The 20,552-nt window shown below is 34.3% G+C and overlaps 2 protein-coding genes and 1 non-coding gene across 3 annotated transcripts in view; 2 read left to right on the forward strand and 1 right to left on the reverse strand.

Annotated features, from left to right (window-relative positions):
- The window catches only part of LOC117328059 (tctex1 domain-containing protein 1-A-like), a 39,339-nt gene extending 38,195 nt beyond the window's left edge, over nt 1-1,144 (reverse strand). The window contains exon 1 of the mRNA XM_033885395.1: nt 1,043-1,144. The gene's annotated coding sequence lies outside the window, so the exon portion shown is untranslated. The remainder of the gene's footprint in view (nt 1-1,042) is intronic.
- A 1,145-nt stretch (nt 1,145-2,289) lies between these two features.
- Nucleotides 2,290-18,593, forward strand: LOC117328062 (60S ribosomal protein L13a-like). Its single transcript, XM_033885401.1, has 7 exons — nt 2,290-2,370; nt 4,776-4,848; nt 10,323-10,388; nt 12,165-12,266; nt 13,072-13,217; nt 17,894-18,016; nt 18,470-18,593. Exons 1-7 carry the CDS (start codon nt 2,353-2,355, stop codon nt 18,551-18,553), a joined length of 612 nt encoding a protein of 203 aa, XP_033741292.1. The 5' UTR covers nt 2,290-2,352; the 3' UTR covers nt 18,554-18,593.
- On the forward strand, nt 6,441-6,508 carry LOC117328573. The gene has a single exon (XR_004532991.1). It is a non-coding gene; the product is annotated as a small nucleolar RNA SNORD34 (small nucleolar RNA).
- Nucleotides 18,594-20,552: the final 1,959 nt, after the last annotated feature.

The following is a 20,552-nucleotide window of genomic DNA, read 5'->3' on the forward strand; positions in this document are numbered from 1 at the left end:
ATATAACACACCTATATCTACTGTCCTGTAGGTGGGTTAGGGTACTGAGGTATCTATAACACACCTATATCTACTGTCCTGTAGGTGAGTTAGGGTACTGAGGTACAGGTAACACACCTATATCTACTGTCCTGTAGGTGAGTTAGGGTACTGAGGTATCTATAACACACCTATATCTACTGTCCTGTAGGTGGGTTAGGGTACTGAGGTACCGGTAACACACCTATATCTACTGTCCTGTAGGTGGGTTATGGTACTCAGGTACCGGTAACACACCTATATCTACTGTCCTGTAGGTGAGTTATGGTACTGAGGTACAGATAACACACCTATATCTACTGTCCTGTAGGTGAGTTAGGGTACTGAGGTATCTATAACACACCTATATCTACTGTCCTGTAGGTGAGTTAGGTACTGAGGTATCTATAACACACCTATATCTACTGTCCTGAAGGTGAGTTAGGTACTGAGTTATCTATAACACACCTATATCTACTGTCCTGTAGGTGGGTTAGGTCCTGAGGTACAGATAACACACCTATATCTACTGTCCTGTAGGTGAGTTAGGGTACTGAGGTACAGATAACACACCTATATCTACTGTCCTGTAGGTGAGTTAGGGTACTGAGGTACAGATAACACACCTATATCTACTGTCCTGTAGGTGAGTTAGGGTACTGAGGTATCTAGAACACACCTATATCTACTGTCCTGTAGATGAGTTAGGTACTGAGGTATCTAGAACACACCTATATCTACTGTCCTGTAGGTGAGTTAGGTACTGAGGTATCTATAACATACCTGTTTCTACTGCCAAGTATAGGAGAATATTGCTTTTGTAATAGATTTAGAAGGAACAAAATATTTGACGGTACCTGCTATTTCGATATTGAATTTTGTATAGATTCATATTCAATTACTGCCCTACAGAAGCATAGCGGACATTTAATACTGAGTTAAGTTTACAATTAAACTTACATTTTTCATGGAAATTACTCAAAAAATGTTGAAAATACTGAAAAATTCTTAAGTAATGACTTACCGTGCCGCTGTGTATTATTTCCGTCAGAGTCACCTCTATCGTTGCATGTGTTTACTCGTCAACGCCAAAACCTTTCTAACAGATTATCCGTTAATGAGTCTACCTGAGATGTAAAGATTATCTCCCTGTACAGCAGGTCCTATTTGTATATTATGTTAATCCGTATTTACGTGTGGTAACAGTATTTCATCTAGTCACGTGATGATAACGTGATATACATGTAAACATGGCCCAATTAGTGACCATTCTGTAAAATAACAACATTAACTGGTAAAGTATTCTACCGTAGGTAACAGGCATATACTTGTAAAATGTCTTATTAAAACATAATGTAAATGCATTGTTCAAGGAACGAGTTTAAATTTTCATCTTTGGGCCAATTCGTTATATTCGTCACTTAAATGTGTTTTCGCGTAGATTTTGGAAACATCCTGAAATAAACGTCCTCTGGACCATGCACTCCTTAATTAGGCCATATATAATTAGTTTCCGAGAGAAATAAAATGCAAAAATGAAATATGTTACTATGGCAACCGTATAATTTACTGTTGAAAAGGAATTATTCAAAAATAAGAAACACTTTATTTGAGTTTTGGTGGATTTTGTGCCATACGCGTCATCAAACCAGCAAGTAGTTACTGAAAATATCTGTTAATGTTCGTTGTTTTAATTATTTTCAGGATGAAAATGAAAAATAACATTTATTAAAAGATTCCAACAAACAACATAAGCTATATGAAGAGCTGAAGAATAAATGAAATTAAAATAAGATTAGGCAAGTTTTATTCTCATTCGGGACAATTTAAAGTACCAGACCTACAATAGATTCGTACTAAATGAAATATATTCGATACTGTACTTTATCCGGTTACTTGTAGATTTATAACTGAAATAAAAGTTCTTGATTTTCCAGTGATTGTGCAATTCATTTTTGAAAATATTTGATATTTATTGCTGACACTATATGTTCCGGCAGTTCATTTCAGATTGTTACTGTTAGGGAATAATCTTTTTGAGTGTCATCGGATGCATCTTTCCAGTGATATGACATTAAAATATTTCTTATTTCCTTATCGTAAATCTGACTTGTTATTTTGTATAGTTCAAGCACACCTCCTCTGAAAATGTACTCCTTGTTTTTATTTGCGTGTTGAAACTACTCTATGTACAGTTTCATGCAGTGTACTGTGAACAGGACTATCCGGAATTTGTCTAACGTCTCCGTTTCTAGAAAATTATTTTTAGCATATTACTTCCTGTCCTCCCTGCAAACCCACGTGTAGACCCCTACGTACTTCCTTTTTTCCACCATGGGTTTACAGAACAAGGTGCTTGTGATAACCATGTTGCCGAAGTTGTATATTTTACATAGTTTTAGTTACAGAAATTGGTTATTAAACTGTTAAAAAGCAATCATTTTCACTTTCCAAGAATAAGATATCTAAAAAATGGATACATTATAATCAAACTCGCCAAATATTTAGCTGAGTAGATTTCACCCGCCAGTGAGTGAACCAATCGAATGAATATTCTGGGTCGTGAATGTTTTCAAGAAATCTTAATTCGAAAATGACTGATATTTTTTATTGCTAACCGTCAAATTTGCGATGAAAAAAAAATTATAAACATGTTGAGGAAAGTTTGGACAGTCCCTGGGTTTGCTAGTAGCTTTTTATTTTACGATTGAGATCTAAATGAAATGGGACAGTTCTTCAATTATGTATCTTGGATTGATATTTGTATTCTGTTTTTGTTATTGTACAATACCTAAAAACAGTGTTCGTTTTGACGTTTTAATGTAGGTGTTGGGACGGCCGAGTCTATGTATGAGCCATTAACCACTTAAAAAACAACCCATATGTGCCATTTGCTTTTTTTTTAACACTTCAAAACTTCTAATATTTGCATTTAGTTATATGAATTTTATGTGCCCATGGTCGTTGTCCTTTCCAACCCGTTTTCTGGCTCATTTTTCAAAAAGCAATATTAACCATATAATATGTTGAAACCCTTAAACTAGTATGTAATAGGCCTATAATGTAACCCATTAACCGAGATCATATTAAGTGTACTTAAATGCCTTCACAAGAAACCTTGATTTCTGGCTTATTAGTCTGATGCTCTACTGAAGTTTGGTGAGAAAAATTATATTTTCTCAAATTCGAGACGGGGAATAGTGATGCTGAGGGTTTTTGTGGCAGAACACAACATTCAGATTGGGAAACTTGGGTCAGGAACGTAAAAATAAGGATGTGATAAAAAAAAATGGAGCTGAATGGAATGTTACCAATCGCAATGCCAAGAAAGACTCGCAAAAGGACTAATTAAAACTACAATGTCAACGTAGAAAGAATTTTTGTGTGAAATGTCTGTAAATGGATGATTTTAACCAAATAACCAAATGGTTTTGCCTGTTGAGTAGGATAAATGTAAAGAATTTCCTCAGGAGAATTTGAAATAGACAAAATATGCGAAATGATTTTGATTCAGCCTATGATGTAGTGATAGAAGTTAAGGATGGGATCAAGAGGGAGAAAAATATTATTTTGTTTGTTATGAAAAAAACAAACACCAGAATAGGTTATGGATGAAAATGAAATAAAGAAGATGCTGTCTGTATCAGCAAAGTAAAGAAAATGGAAATAGATAAAGTTTTCTAATTATAAAATCTTAGGGAAATAAAACAATTAGAAGAAAAACCCAAGACCAATTGTGGTGTCTTTTGATAACCTACTGCTACAAGATGAATTGAAGACTTTCATAAATAATAGGCAACTGAATATTGACAATGTTAAATTCAAACCGGTAAATATAAATGATGAAAGAGAAAAGCTTAAACAAAATTAGAGAAGGAAGCAACAAAAGGTCCTCCATGGGGAATTACAATTATACGTTCATGTTTGTCAAGACAAGACATGCTAAAAATGATAACTATGAATTCTCTGTTTGAATTGTCTGGTTTATGCCTGCACTATATTAGTGGTTGAACAATTAATTATGTTTATGTTTTGGACTATGCTAGAAGCCACTATATCAAGAAGCTTGGTAAAGAGGGCATAACTAAGGTCTTTTATTGTTATTATTTAAGATAAGTATATAGAGGCTAATCCCAGATTTCATACTCAAGTTTCCAGGTGTTACTTCAATGCTTCTGAAAGTGACACTTGTGTTAATCCCAGAGTCCCTACATTGTTGATATTTTTTATCTATTTTCAATGCCTTGGGTATCTCGACCCAAATACCTCAGACTTGCTGATCTTGCAATTAAGTTAAAGAGAAATTTGTGAGCGTTTATTTTCTGCTGGTATTGATTACAAAGGTTAAATATTAAGTGGATAAATAAGGCACACTCAATCGTAATATACACTGCAAAGTCTAGTCACCTAGCAAACCCCAACACCAGTACAATCTAGATAAAAGGAGCAAGTAAACTAACTGGTATTTAGGGGGGAAAATATGTAAATATGACAATGCAAGAAAGAAATAACTTGTTGGGATGCTTTAATTGCCTGATAATTTACCTGGGATGTAATGTAACATGATGTAGCCCATACCAAATGTGAATTATTTCCAATATTTCTTATGACAATATATGTTATCTTGCCGTAGCTGGAAGAAGGATATACCACTAGATATAGGCATCCAGTAGACTGACCCCCTCAAGACTTGGGGGGGAAAGAGTGGAATACATAGGAATTTTTTTTGTAATTCAAATATTTTTTTTCTGTTTCAGCCCATCATCATTGATGCCAGGGGCCATTTATTGGGTCGACTGGCAGCCTTAGTAGCAAAGACCATTTTGCAAGGTAAAGATTTAAATTCTGGATGACTTATTTTTCAATGCCATCATGCAAAGATGAAAATAAATTATCGTTGTTTTTTAGTTTTATATAAAATGGATCCAGTGATGGATATTATCCATAAATGTCTGAACTTCTGAAATAAATTTGAAGTGAATTATGATACTGAGGATCCCATTTGAAAGGTGTTGCTACATAATAATTACACTGATTAATAAATGATTATGCATTAAATACACATTGTAATATATTCTATTATGTAATAAAGCCTCCATGTTTTCATAACATAAATTATGACAAAGTACAAAAATGTGTTGCATGATAAAATATATATCCTAATGATGATAAAATTTGAGCATCAAAACTTTGTTCTTTATAATTGGGAAGTACCCTCTGATTACGTGGAATCTCTAATGCAGCGCTCCACTCTATATGTAAATGAGTCGCGGAAAGTATGTCATTCAAGCATGTGCAAAATGGATGTGACAAAAGCCATTATTTATATTTATATATATTTTGTTAAGAGTTTTATAACTTAAAATATACTTAAAGTATACAGTTCCTAGTTATTTGCCCCTTGTGATTTTAATTCTGAAAAAAAAAAAATTAATGACTTGCTTTTTCATGCCATCATGCATGAACTTGAAGAATAAAGCTATTTGATTATTATTAGTTTTAGTTTTAGATTAAATGGATCCAGTGATGAATATCAATAAATGTCTGAACTTCTGAAATAAATTTGAAGTGAATTATGATACTGAGGATCCCATTTGAAAAGTGTTGCTACATAGTATTTTCACTGGTAAACAAAAGATTATGAATTAGATACAGTGTAATGTATCTTCTTGTGTATCAAATGTTTGAATACAAGTTAGATCAAAATGATAACCACTGATGGATGTGACTGAAGCCATCATTTATATATATGTTATTATAACAGAGTTTAAAAACTACACATATTTACCTCAAGTATGTATTGTTCCTAGTAAATATCTTACTTCTTGCCCTTTAATATTTCTGATTTGTATTCTGAAAAAGATGTCAAGCATCAATTATTGTCTGAATTTGTTACACATAACAACAATTGTTATAAGTTTTAACTTATTGCCACAAAATAGCATTGATTTATTTTAAGTTCTTTGAAAATACCAGTAAATTTCGCTATTTGTAAAAGAAAACTTGTTCCAAATAAAAATTAAATTGAATTGATCAGCTGACCCATGATGTTGAAAATATCTGAGAGCTTGGAGAGTATCTCTGCTAAATATTTTTATAATTAAGATTTTTTTTCCTCTCTGATTTAGGATTGGGACTTTTTAAGGTGACTCTGAGTTAACTACCCGGCTGAGATATGAAATAATTTCAGTTGGTAATGGGGCCCATTATCATCCCCAAAACGCCCTTTAATAAAGCCTGGTATGCTTTCAGTGTTTTTAGAGTATTTTCTGTAAACATTTTCAAACTTTGTCTTTTATAGTTGTACACAGCAACAAATATTCCTGGTGTTGATATTATGTGTTTGTTTTGATTAGTTTTGCAATGGAAATATCTTGAAAAATGTTTTAAGGAAAAAAATTATCAAGTTATTCATTCCTTCACGAGCTCAATGATGTGTATTACCTACATTGTCTGACATAATATGATGTAAAAAATATCTGAGAGCTTGAAGAGTACTGCTTATTGGTTAGGTGTTGGTGAAATCAGTGCTGCTTCCATAGATAGAATATTATCTAACTCAGTTTGCTGTATTAATTACTAAAAGAAAATGTAACTTAATATTTATGTGATCACAATTTTGTAGGTATAAAATTAAAGTAAGAATTCATTGATGTGCCATCACTATCTTAATCTGCCAGTCAATTAGAAGTATCAATAATGATGTATTATTATTATGTAAATGTCCACTAGTCCAGATAATCTATGTCCTAAAATGTTACAAGCATATTCTAAACTCAATCGCTTCAGTGTAAAATGTCATGTCATAAATTTGTCACCTGACAATGACATGTTATCTTTTATGATAAATTGTACAATTTTCAATGAAGTCATACAGTATGAGATGCTGGTGTACCATAAGGTTCATCATCGAATTCAGTAATCTTCTTTTGACAATGTTTTACTTTGTTGGGCTGGTAAAAATCTAATGGAACTTTCGCAGAACCATTTCATTCAGAAGGTACCCATTGAGAAGTTTTCACTTCATGCTACCCAAAGTCACTCATGCCTTATACTTGAATATGTATAAAGAAATATAGGGTACTAAGTTGGAAACTGTTGTATCTCTTTTTCACAAAATATTGCACAAGAAAGAACTACTACCGTATTTGACCTAATAAGGGCGCCCCTACCTTTTTTTCAAGGAAATAAATCTTTGACTGAGTGTCAAAAAGGTGTTCAAAAGTAATAATTCATGTGAAATATTTTGCTACTTTATGTGTTCAATTTTCTTTAGCAAATTAAGTAACTGGAACACATGTTTTCGCCACATTTTGTGTATTCCTACAGGCTACGGATGACATGTCAGTGCAAAGAGCACCCAAAACTAAACACACATACAAATAATAACTTACCATCTTTATTTGAAGATAAAGTAAATACTTCATTCTTGTTGATAAATAACTTTTGTTCAGAACAGAAAGCTAGTAAAAGACATTGTAAATCAATTATTAGGTCAAAGAAAACGATGTCTGATATGATCTGGGAAATCACCTGTTTCTATAAATAGAACACAAAAGAGTTCCATTTGAACATAAATGGTGGAACACACATTCTCTGGTCTAAAGATCAGCTGGCATGGTTTACAAGTTTACAGGAGTATTCAAGTGATGTTTAAGCTTAATATATGATAATGAATAGATATCTTCATCTGGAATATTTTTGTGACTGAATATTTTACCGTTTCCACAACCTTGGGTATTCTGCTATAAGGTATAGTCTGTTTCATATAACTTCAGAATAACTAATCTTAATAAGGGCGCCCCCACTGTCAATTACCCGCGCCCTGCGCCCTTATTAGGTCAAATACGGTATATCCAATATTCTCTTGTCAACTGATTTACTGCAATGCGAATTAAAATCAGTTATCTGTTAAGTGTTTTGTCTGGCCCTGTATTAAAAAGTGGTACTAGTAAAATGAGCTACTACCATACATGCCATACCTCCCAGCGTGAGACAAAATCTCCCTTATTTTCAAGTCATTTATTTCCTCCCGGCAGGAGAGCCAAAATTCCCGTATTTTGTAATTCCCTCCAGTATTTTTGCCAACGCCATTTTTGTTTACAATTCAGTGTTTTTCTCGCGAGATTTGGCTAAATTTAGCGATCACGTGATCCATCTGTTCACGTGATCACTCAATCAAAATGGCGCCTGTTGGACATGGCTTTCACACGAAGCTCTGGCTAGTGTAATGTTTGCGCTAGAATATCTATCACCATGAAATAAAGGCAAGTCGCTTACAAACAATTTTAACCTCCTTAGCTAACAGACTTGAATTATGGTTTGTTTTCTTTTAGGACCATACTTTGATGATGGTAATTGATACAGAGTCTGGTCAGACGCAAAATCACACATGTTTTTCATTTACCATGTGTATCGTTGATCAGTGATAGCAAGATAAAATCCGATAATTTCTTTTAGAAAACTATCAAAATTAGCACATCTGTTGGTCGTTACAAAGTGGTCAATCATGGTGTTTACAATGAATGTACAGTCCATGACAGAGACAATATACAAAATCTAGAATGATCGTGATAAGATTTACTGCAGTCTCCTAACATTAACATCTTCCGTTCTCATAATTTCATGTATACACTTGCACACTTGGAATATTTTTATATCTAAATGGTCCAACATAAGGTATCCCACAGGACATTTCATGGTGATTTTTACAACTGATGTGTTCCCTCGGAGTGGATCAAGCTTTCTAATTTTAAGAAAATCCAAACTGATAAATGAATAACTTGCTTGTCTTAATCTTTAGCTACATGTAATTATAATATACCCTTTTCAAATGCTGTTATGCAATATGCGTAAAGCTGTGAAACTTTTTGTGTTGCATAAAAAAAATCGGAAAAAAAATTCATATCATCAGAATCTGAATGTATACTTATTGCATTTTTAGCTCACCTGGACCGAAGGTCCGGTGAGCTTATGTCATGGCGCAGCGTCCGTCGTCCGTCCGTCCGTCGTCCGTCCGTCTGTCAACATTTGCTTCAAATCGCTACTAGTCTAAAAGTTCTTATTGGATTTTGACCAAATTTGGCCAGAAACATCCTTGGCAGAAGGGGGACATATTTTGCATAAATGGTGACTCTGACCCCAAAGGGGCCAAAGGGGCGGGGCCCATAAGGGGAAATAGAGGTAATTTCTTTAAATCGCTACTTGTCATAAAGTTATGAATGGATTTGAACCCAATTTAGTCAGAAACATCCTTGGGGGAAGGGGAACAGATTTTGCATAAATGGTGACTCTGACCCCCAAGGGGCCAAAGGGGCGGGGCCCAATAGGGGAAATAGAGGTAATTCCTTTAAATCGCTACTAGTCATAAAGTTATGAATGGATTTGTACCCAATTTAGTCAGAAACATCCTTGGGGGAAGGGGAACAGATTTTGCATAAATGGTGACTCTGACCCCAAAGGGGCCAAAGGGGCGGGCCCATAAGGGGAAATAGAGGTAATTCCTTTAAATCGCTACTTGTCATAAAGTTATGAATGGATTTGAACCCAATTTAGTCGGAAACATCCTTGGGGGAAGCGGAACAGATTTTGCATAAATAGTGGCTCTGACCCCAAAGGAGCCAAAGGGGCGGGGCCCAATAGGGGAAATAGAGGTAATTCCTTTAAATCGCTACTAGTCATAAAGTTAAGAATGGATTTAAACCCAATTTGGTCAGAAACATCCATGGGGGAATGAGAACAGATTTTGCATAAATGGTGACTCTGATCCCAAAGGGGCCAAAGGGGCAGGGCCCAATAGGGGAAATAGAGGTAATTCCTTTAAATTGCTAGTCATAAAGTTATGAATGCATGTTCTAAAAACAATTCTTGAGGTCATTCAGACCTTAGAGAGTGGACTTCATTAATCTTTAAAGCAGTTCGGATTCCCACACTATAACCATATATAGCATTGTTAGAGATTTACAAATAAAACAAATTGAATATGAACAATATTTTGACATTTGGTCTAATCCAACCAGGTGAGCGATACAGGCCCCATGGGCCTCTTGTTTACCTTATACAACTTTTTGTTGTTTGCATATATACAATATGATTAATATATAAAATAAATACAAATATTCTTTATCACTTTCAAAATTAGTTAATTGCTAAAAAATTGAGTAAAAATGTCGATATTTATGTCGCGCACAAATCTCCCTTATTTTAGGCAAAATTCCCTTAAAATAATCATCAATTTCCCTTATTGGTCTCCCAAAAATATGGCATGTATGTACTACATTGACATCCGACTTTTTTCTCTGCAGGGCAAAGAGTTGTTGTTTTGAGATGTGAAGGTATCAACATCTCCGGTAACTTCTACAGGAACAAGCGTAAGTAGCAACGTTGTATAATGTGTCTGGGTTTATAGGCCTGTCATGTCCCTCCTTTAACTTTTCCTTGCTAGTGCTCTCTAGTCTTAATTTATCGACAGATTTTCATGAAACATGCTACAAATATTCTATGACACATTATAGCTTAAGCGGGTTTGTATACAGAATTTCGCGATTATTTTTAGCAGAGTTCTGCCCTTTCTATTGCCAAATATGGGCATTGTGTAGAATATGCAAGAAGTTTTCTATTTTTTATTCAATTTCTTTTAAGATTTTACACAATACAACTAGAAGCAATTATGTTTAACATATATATAACAGGTTTTTGGCTCGTGTACATGTCTCAACTAATTATATAATGGCATAACAGCATTGTATATTCATTAACAATTCTTTGATAGGACTCTCTTAGCCTTATTTGTCAACATATTTATAGGAAGCTCGCTACAAATATTCCATACCACATACAGCTCAAACAAGTTTGTGTTATGGAATTTTGTGATTATTTTTATCAGATTTATGCCTCTTTTATTGCCAAATGTAGGCATTGTGTAGAAAATGTTCTCATTCAATTCCTCTTAAGATTTTGTTCACTACAACAAGAAGCAATTATGTTCAACTATATTAGGGGGTTTTATGCGCCCATCAATAATGCTACATTTTCTTGTGGTAGCTTTTCCAGTGACTGGCGTATCATGCTCCCGCTTGCAGAAGCTCATGTTTTTTTGTTGTTGTTTTTTTCATGCATCAGGTATTTGTTTAATAAAACTTTCGGTTTCTTATTCTTTATAATAGTGGACAATTCTTTATGCATATAGTTGTCTTCAACCGAAGCCTAGATATTGATTTGTTAAGGAGAACGGAACAAAATCCAAGTAAAGCACAAATATGATGACCAGAACTTACCTACATTGTCTGAAAAAAATGAAGACACATTGAGTCTGATTGTGCTTGTTACTAGTTTGCGAATGATCAAGGGACAGATGGTAGCAACACCTGAAAAAGATGGATAGCCTACTTTAAGTTGTTCAACAGTTGATGCAACGTCACATGACAAAATGATAACAAGCCTTATTCAAGGATTATAAAAGCATGTGTGCATTTGATATTTTAGTCAGATTAGATTTAACTGAAAATCAAAGTGAATCGAAGATCCATCATCGTCCCCACCCAGTTACACTTTGTTGATAAGTGGAGTAGGGACTAATATTTCCGTTCTATACACTAGCCAAATGCAGACACCTATGATGTTCTAAAGCTATGAGATAACGTTTGTAACATATAATGTGTATTTACACAAGGGCAGCTTGCCTCCTTTGACAGTTTACTTGTCTGTACTTTTACTGTTGCTTCACCAACCTCCCCGCTGATGGTCATATTCTGTCTACATTGGTCAGTAGGTAGGGTCTCGTGCCTTTTTTATTCATCCAACTCTTGAGATATTGTTTGTGGATGTCTTCATATAATTCTTGTTTATATGGTTGTCTTTAAATTACATTGTACTGTTTGAAATATTATCTCTTCCGAGGATCAAAATGAGTCACCATTACTATTATACAAGAAGATCATATTATAGATGCTTTTTCCTTAAATCAGGGTTCTGAAATTTCAGATGACACGTATATATATGATGATCAAAACTTACCTACATTGTCTGAGAAACACTGACGATAAGTTTTTCTGAATGTACTCATCTTAAACTTATTAAGATTATGATATTGTTTTTAACATTGTTAATTACATTTCTTTAGATTTGTTATATTTATTTCTTTTTAGTGAAGGTATTGAAATACCTGAAGCTGAGGTGTAATGTAAAGCCTACAAGAGGACCTTACCATTTTAGGGCTCCAAGCAAGATGTTCTACAAGGCCGTGAAAGGTATTGAAAAAATAGATATTGTCATAAAAACCTTAAGCAGTGATCACAGGAATAGTGGGCAAATATGTGATGATACATCCTTACCTACATTGATTTTATTATGAAATCAATTTATCTTCTCTGATATTTGTCCTTAGAGTATCGGTTAATTTCTGTTTGGAAGTGACAGGGGGGGGGAGAAATTCAGGACATCTGAAAATTTGTACATTCATCAGCTGAATGAGTAAACAGAAAACTCTTTTTAAGTAAATTCTGTTAGGTCACATCAGTTGTAATACATAATGTGTTTGGGACTTTGTTGCTATGACTTTATATTTATTTTGTATAAGAGAACAAAATTTCAACAGGAATATTAGGAAGATAATTGGTATTTAATGTTTCATGATGTTATGAAATAAGGTCTTTCATTACTTTTTGATTTTACTATTAATCATACAGATGTTTGTTAGGTGATTTCATAATAGCGACAAGTTCAGATATCCTAATTAAAAGATATGACAGTGTTTGAATATGCAATGTTGAACATACAAAAAAGATGAAAAGATAGGAAAGTAGAATAATCAAGAACTGCTTATCAGACAAATAAGTGATGATGAAACCTTACCTACCCTGATTTTTAAATGAAATCATTTTTGGATCTGATGTTTGTCTGATAAAGCTATCAAAGTTTAGTTTGGTTTAGTTTTGTTTAGTTTTGTTGAACATCCTATCAACAGCTAAGGTTATTTAAGGTCGGCAGCTATTAATGTAATTGTCATATACCTTGTAATACTTTTTAGTATGCCCAACATCACTTGTTTTGTAGGTATGTTACCACACAAACTTGCTAGAGGAAAGGAAGCCCTTGCCAGACTGAAGGTTTATGAAGGTATTCCTGCTCCTTATGACAAACAAAAGAGGATGGTTGTTCCTTCTGCACTTAAAGTCCTAAGGATCCACCCATGCAGAAAGGTAATAAATGTTATTTATTCCAGATCAGATTGAAGGCTCGTCTTCCAGCAGTGTCATACTCTAGAGAGCATTATTTATTTATTTGTTTTTATCTTTATTTTTTCTCTTCCATGGTGGATAGCAGCTTACTGAAATCAGGCAATTTTTAGTTAGCTCACCTATGTTACCAAACTTTTTAAAATCTTTCAATGCTTATTTTCATTATCTTTAACGGATTTCTTAAATAACAATATCATAACTGTTACCATCCTTTGACAAGGGGGAGGGGGGCTTAAAATTTCTTTAGTGAAAAAGTATGCGTTTAACAAAAGCTTGTTTATGATGAATGAACTCACCGATTCATTTTGAATGAAAATGTGATCATTGTCTTCTACCACCAACTGAGACAAGCACTTGCAAACTGAAATGTGGGATTTACGTAAAGGGCAATTTTTGATAGCTTATTGGAACTTAATTAAGCAATTCAATGTTCTTTTATGATATACAAGTTTGTTGACAGAATTTCATGTTAGAAAACAGTCTTCCTCAGCATTTCACCCAAGCTATCACATTAATAACTGAAAAATGATGCATTGTTTACTATGGTTGAGAGCATTTAGTTTAAACTTTCATTGGGTCATTCTAAAAGTGTTCCAAACCTCTCCTTGATTATGGATGGGGCATTTGTATCACCCCTTTTGTTTTTTGTTTTTTTTTACCATTTATCGTTAAGATGCCATCTTGGCAAGAATTTTGCTTTCATTTACAAAATTAATTGGTATACCAAATATCGAGTTCAAATAAAGTAATTGGTAAACAGAACTTTTCATGAGGTGGAGCAAAATTCCTGTAGTTATATTCTTGTGTGACTGTTAATGATGAGAAACCATGTCACCGAATCATATTGACATGCCATGAAAACAATATCATGTACCACCAACTGAGACAGACACAGAAATTCTATTGGTCCTCCAGGCTCCCGTCATCTAAACTATGTGGCAGTGAAACTTCATACTTTGGGTATGGGTTCATCATGGCAACGCAGCATGTCTTGTATCAAAAATATATTGCTGATATTTATGTGTATCTATGACCACCAAATTTAACATTAGTGCATTCCTTGCATACAATTTCACATCTGGAGGGGAAATGCTTACTCGCTCAAAGTCATGAGGTTTCCACAATAATTTAAAGAAATTTGATATCAGGTTTTGACAACATTATGCACACCTGACCATTGGTGTCCAATTTGAAATGTTATCGGACGTTTTTGAAACCTCTTTGCGTATTGATAGCAATGAAATCAATTAATATACTGGTAATGCCTGTGATTTGGTCGCAAAATATTCATCAGTTAATGTTGGAAGAAAGATCAATGCCAAAAGTAAAAAATAACCTATAGATATTGCCATATTTGAGAATCGTGTTAAAAAAAATATATACTTCATGCATCACTTTTGGTGAGGAAAATTCTCATTGCCCTCATATTTGTATAGATTGTCTATTGGATTTTTAATGTCCGTATATAGAGACAGTTAAAGATTACTTATAAAAACAATGAATGGTCCATATCAGTGCCTGTTAATGATGAGAAACCATGTCACCGAATCACATTGACATGCCATGAAAACAATATCATGTACCACCAACTGAGACAGGCACTGAATGTCCCCATTGTGTATTAATTGGAAATATTGGAATTTAGAGTATATTAGAGAGAATAGTATGATTTAATTCCTGCAAAAACAGCTCTGAAGATATTGGCATATCTAGTGTTGCTTTATTTAAGATAAGTTATTCATGATTCATGACTTCCTTAGACTGTTAGAAAATTTAACATTGACTTTGAAGTGAAAGGTAAGATTTATAGCATGTCCGATAACAAGTCTTGAGGCGATGCAAATGTTATTTTCATGCAAGATGGTATGTAACACTATACTTATAATATAAGGCATTGGATAGATATTTAGTGTATTGTTCCTCCACATGGTACTCTTTGTTATTTATATAGTGTTATTTGCTCAAAATGTAAAAGAAGGTTTTAATTGAAAATCTTTTATTTCCATAACTAATTAACAAAAATAAGTGATGACTGAATGTGCTTGTAAATGATGAATGAACTCACCGATTCATTTTACGATGAATATGTGGTCATGGTCTTCTACCACCAACTGAAGCAAGCTAATTATTATATAAAGGGTCACAAGCCATGTTCTTCTTTTAAAAATGTGCAACAGCAAATGTTTTCCATGTCCTGATCACATTTTTTTGTATTTTTTTCTGTCGACTTCCATTTTGATTGGCTTTCAACATGTTCAGTTGAGTTAAGAGTCTCTCCTTGGCCAACTCTGTTTTGAATGAATAGGGTTTATTATTAAGCAGAAGTAGAAATTAAGTATGAAATGAGGCTAGATGCTTGTTAATGATGAGAGACCATGTCACCGAATCATATTGACATGACATGAAAACAATATCATGTACCACCAACTGAGACAGGCACTGAATGTCCCCATGTCGTATTTATTGATAATATTTATAACCAATGTCTTAGTCTAAAAAGAAGGGGGGGGGGGGATTCAAAATGTAAAAAGGTTTTTCATCAAGTCTTCGTCAACATATCTTAATTAGTAAAAAAATAAGTTATGACTGAATGTGCTTGTAAATGATGAATGAACTCACCGATTCATTTTACGATGAATATGTGGTCATGGTCTTCTACCACCAACTGAAGCAAGCTTATTATAATATGAGGGGTCACAAGCCATATTTGTCTTGTAAACATATGCAACAGCAATTTTTCCATGTCCCAATTAACTAAATATTAACTATTTTAGTATTTTTCTGTTGACTTTCATTTTGATCGGCTTTCAACATGTCCAGTGACAGGGTTTATTGCTAAGCAGAATTAGAAATTAAGTATGAAATGAGGCTAGATGCTTGTTAATGATGAGAGACCATGTCACCGAATCATATTGACATGACATGAAAACAATATCATGTACCACCAACTGAGACAGGCACTGAATGTCCCAATGTTTTATTTATTGGAAATGTAAAAATTTTAAATGTAAAAAGGGGAAAAAATCAAAATGTAAAAAGCGTTTTTCATCAAGTCTTTAAATGGTGACTGAACTCACCCATTCATTTATGATGAATATATGTGGTCATTGTCTTCTACCACCAACTGAGGAAATTGCAAGCTAATTACAATTAAAGAGTCACAAGACATGTTTTTCTTTTCAACATAAGCAACAGCATTTTTTTCCATGTCCCAATCATCTCTTTTAATATTTTTCTGTTGACTTTCATTTTGATCTGCTTTCAACATGTCAAGTGACAGAGTTTATTGCTTATAGCAGAAAAAGAATTTCAGTATGAAATGAGGCAGGATGCTTGTTAATGATGAGAAACCATGTCACCGAATCATATTGACATGACATGAAAACAATATCATGTACCACCAACTGAGACGAGCACTAAATGTCCCTATGTTTTATTTCTTGGAAATCTTTATATGTTTTATATAATTTTAAGTGTTTAAAAAAAAAGGGGGGGGGGGGTCAAAAGGTAAAAAGAATTTTTCATCAAGTCTTTAAATGATGACTGAACTCACCCATTCATTTATGATGACAATGTGGTCATTGTTTTCTACCACTAACTGAGGCAAGCTAATTATGATATAAAGGGTCACAAGCCATGTTTGTCTTTTAAACATACTCAACAGTTTCAACTTTTTGTTTTGGTCAACTTTCATTCTGATCCATATTCAGTTGGTTTAATAAGTCGTTTCTCCTTGACCAATTCTATTGGAATGGACAGGGTTAACGTTTATGGTCAGGAAATGTGGAAATAAACTAAGAAATAAGGCAAGGTGCTTGTTAATGATGAGAGACCATGTCACCGAATCATATTGACATGACATGAAAACAATATCATGTACCACCAACTGAGACAGGCATCTTTCAGTTAATTAAGTAGGGCCTGACATCATCTACAGTCTACACTATTTGTCACTAGAATTTCACACTTGGAGAATGGGTTCATGCTGGTGAGATGGTTGTGGTATGTCAATAATAGGTCACTAAATTTTGATTTTTGATGTGGGCTCTTATCTCCTACTTTACTTGACATCCTACTTTACTTGACACTAGAACTTGTTACTTGGGACATGGCATGGGTTCAACTTTATGAAGTGGTGTGTCGTGTGTAAAATTAGGCCACTCAAGTCTACATTTTGACCTTAGATCTACATGAAAGAAAAAACTTGAGCTCTTATGAGTTATGACATACATATTCACACATATATTTTGACCATGACCGAATTGTCTTCTTGTAATTGCCATACTTTCCACCTAGCAATAGTTCCATTTCCAGAAATCACATTTATATTTATTGCCAAATCTTTCCATAAAGTTTTCATAATATGGAAAAATTCTTTAAATTTCCAATGTTTATAAAGGTTGACTTATGGTGATACATTGTTTGAGACAATGTTATAAATTTAAAGGAATTAAAAATGATATATATATATGTATGTATTCATGATTGTTTTATATGGAATATGGGATTCAAATACAGGTTAATGTATTACTGCTATTAGGGGGATACTAGCCTTGTAGAGATTCTTGACAAAAAACCTGAAGTGTTTTGGTGACAGGAGTGGTCCTTGTTTTTACACAATCCTTTTTCCTTTTCAGTTCTGTGACTTGAATCGTCTGGCACATGAAGTTGGATGGAAGTACCAAACTGTGATCGCTACCTTGGAAGCTAGGAGGAAGGTCAAATCAAAGCAGTTTTACCAGAAGAAGAAGGAAGCTGCTGTAAGTTAACATTTCAGTAGGATAGGTACTAGAGTGTTAAAAATCATATTTCCAAAAGAAAAAAAAGGCTGGAGTTGTAAACAGAACAGAACACGCACAAATCTAAAATCGTGTAATGAAGAATGTTTTTTTTTTTTTTTTTTTCTTCAAGTTGTACCATTTTGGCTTTCAGCCAAAGAATAGTATTGAAATACAAGTTAAACATAAAATCTTTGAATCCTATGTTAAAAAATGAAATCGTTACCCGTTATGTAACTAACCCCTTCATGGGACCATGAACATTATAGGTTTACAAAAAAATATTATGGAATTGACTTTCATGGAAAGCAGGACCTTGGTGTTTTGTCTGTGAAGTATGTCATTACACAAACTTCAGTTACAGTTAAGATGATATTACAGATATACATGGTTTAATTACCAAATGTCTTAAATGTTCTTGTTTTATATTTGTAGGTGTTGAGGGCCAAGGCGACAAAGAATGTTGCATCAAAAATTGCACCATACCAGAAAGTGATTGAGGCCTATGGTTTCAGTTAAGCATTGTATTGTACAATAATAAAGCCTGTGGACAGTGATACTTGTTGTTTATGTTGATTACACAAGTTTTATAAAGTATCTGGAATCAGATTGAGCAACTGTAGACAACGATCTGCCGACTACTCCAAAACTACTGAGGAGATTTCAGTAAAACTTGCTAGCAATATTTCTTATACATTGTAGATGTCGATTGCTCATCAAACGTGGTCCCACGGCGTCTTATATTTGTAGAAATTTAGATGAAGTCCAATTTTGATAAATTCTGTAAGCTGAGCACTGTTCGGTTCATTTCGACAACCCAGTTTTACATTTTAGCTCACCGGTTACGAGTTACCAAGAGCTAATGCTGTTATCCCGGCGTCCGCGTCCCATCGTAAGTTTTTGGAAAGCTTGTATGTCCAAAAGTATAGACCTCATGCCCTTCTTAGTTGGTTTATACATTCATTAGAGGTCTAGGAGGGATGTTATGGCAAAATTATGCAGAAAAAAAATTGATTTTTTCGCATTTTACCATTTTGTGGACTTAACTTTTTTGGCACCAAAACCCACTTTTAAAGTTTTTGGGGTCAGTTTTTGGAAAGTTTGTAAGTCCAAAAGTATACATCTCATGCCCTTCTAAATAAGTCCACACCCTTCTTATTTGGTTTATACATCCATTAGAGGTCTAGGAGCGATATTATGTGACATACAATTTCAAAATGACATGCTTATACATACATAAAAAATGATTGAATAGTGTCATTGCTACAGCAGGTGAGCTTTCACAATCATTGATTGCACTTGTAAGAAAAAAGCTGCGATTGACTTGCTTCTGATTGGCCAAATTTACATATGGTTGCTTTTCAATGAAAATGGTTTATTAGGGGTAGCTAATTAGCGGTATTAGGGGACTGAATTCAACTGCATGGTTTCAGTTGCCATAGTAATAGCTTTGAGACTTCTGATTGGTCAAAATTAAGGTATTGTCAAATACAGATGAAAGTTAGTTTATAATGGTATTAGGGGACTGCAAATTCAACCGTATGGGTTTGGCAGACATAGTAACCACATGGAAGCTTCTGATTGGTCGATATTTAGATATTGTTCGAGTTCTATGAAAATTGCATTTTTAGCTCACCTGGACAGAGTCCTTCAACATTTGCTTTAAATCACTACTACTAGTCATAAAATACTTAATGGATTTTAACCAATTTGGTCAAGAAGATCTTTGGGGGAAGGGGAGGTGTTAGCATAAATGATGATTCTGACCCCAAAGGGGTGGAGCCCAATAGGGTCAATAGAAGTAATTCCTTTAAATCTACTAGTCATAAAGTTATAAATGGTTATGAATCCTACTCATTCGGAAGCACCCTTTGGGGAAAGGGGGGAAAACATTTTGCATGAATGGTAACCATGGGGTCTTTTCACCTCCGAGAAAGTCTGGACTTTGTTTCTGGGTTATTTCTTTAAAGCAGGTGATATCCCCACGCTGTAACCATAAATAGCATTCTTCGAGATCGACAAATAAAGCTATTAAACAAATTGAACATGAACATTGTTTTGACATTTGGTCAAATCCAACTAGGTGAGTAATACAGGCCCCAAGTGCCTTTTGTTTTGATACTGCAAATTCAACTGCATGGGTTTCACTCCCATTGAGACCACATTTGCATCTTTGGGAGACTTCAGTAATGGGGTTGGTAGTCTGCACATAGAAGAAATGGAGATAATTTATCTCAATCGCGTCTACTCTAGAAAACTGAACAGTTTTTAGCTCACCTGGTCCAAAGGACCAACGTGAGCTTGTGCCATACCGTGGCGTCCGTGCGTCGGTCCGTCAACAATTGACTTCTTCATAACCGCTGATCAGAATTTGATCAAATTTGGTCAGAAGCATCCCTATGGGTGGGGGACTCAAAATTGTACAAATGATGGGACTGCCCCCCCCCCCCCCCCCCAGGGGCCTAAGGGGCAGGGCCAGAAGGGGTCAATTTTGCTATATTGATATAAACGACTTCTT

This window comes from Pecten maximus, chromosome 5, assembly GCF_902652985.1.
Source record: "Pecten maximus chromosome 5, xPecMax1.1, whole genome shotgun sequence".
Lineage (NCBI taxonomy): Eukaryota > Metazoa > Mollusca > Bivalvia > Pectinida > Pectinidae > Pecten > Pecten maximus.

Excerpts from the sequence above, each read along its gene's own strand:
- LOC117328062 (XM_033885401.1), top strand. Across the intron at positions 13,218-17,893 it reads GGATCCACCCATGCAGAAAG|TTCTGTGACTTGAATCGTCT; the intron begins GTAATAAATGTT and ends TTTCCTTTTCAG. Across the intron at positions 18,017-18,469 it reads AGAAGAAGAAGGAAGCTGCT|GTGTTGAGGGCCAAGGCGAC; the intron begins GTAAGTTAACAT and ends TTATATTTGTAG.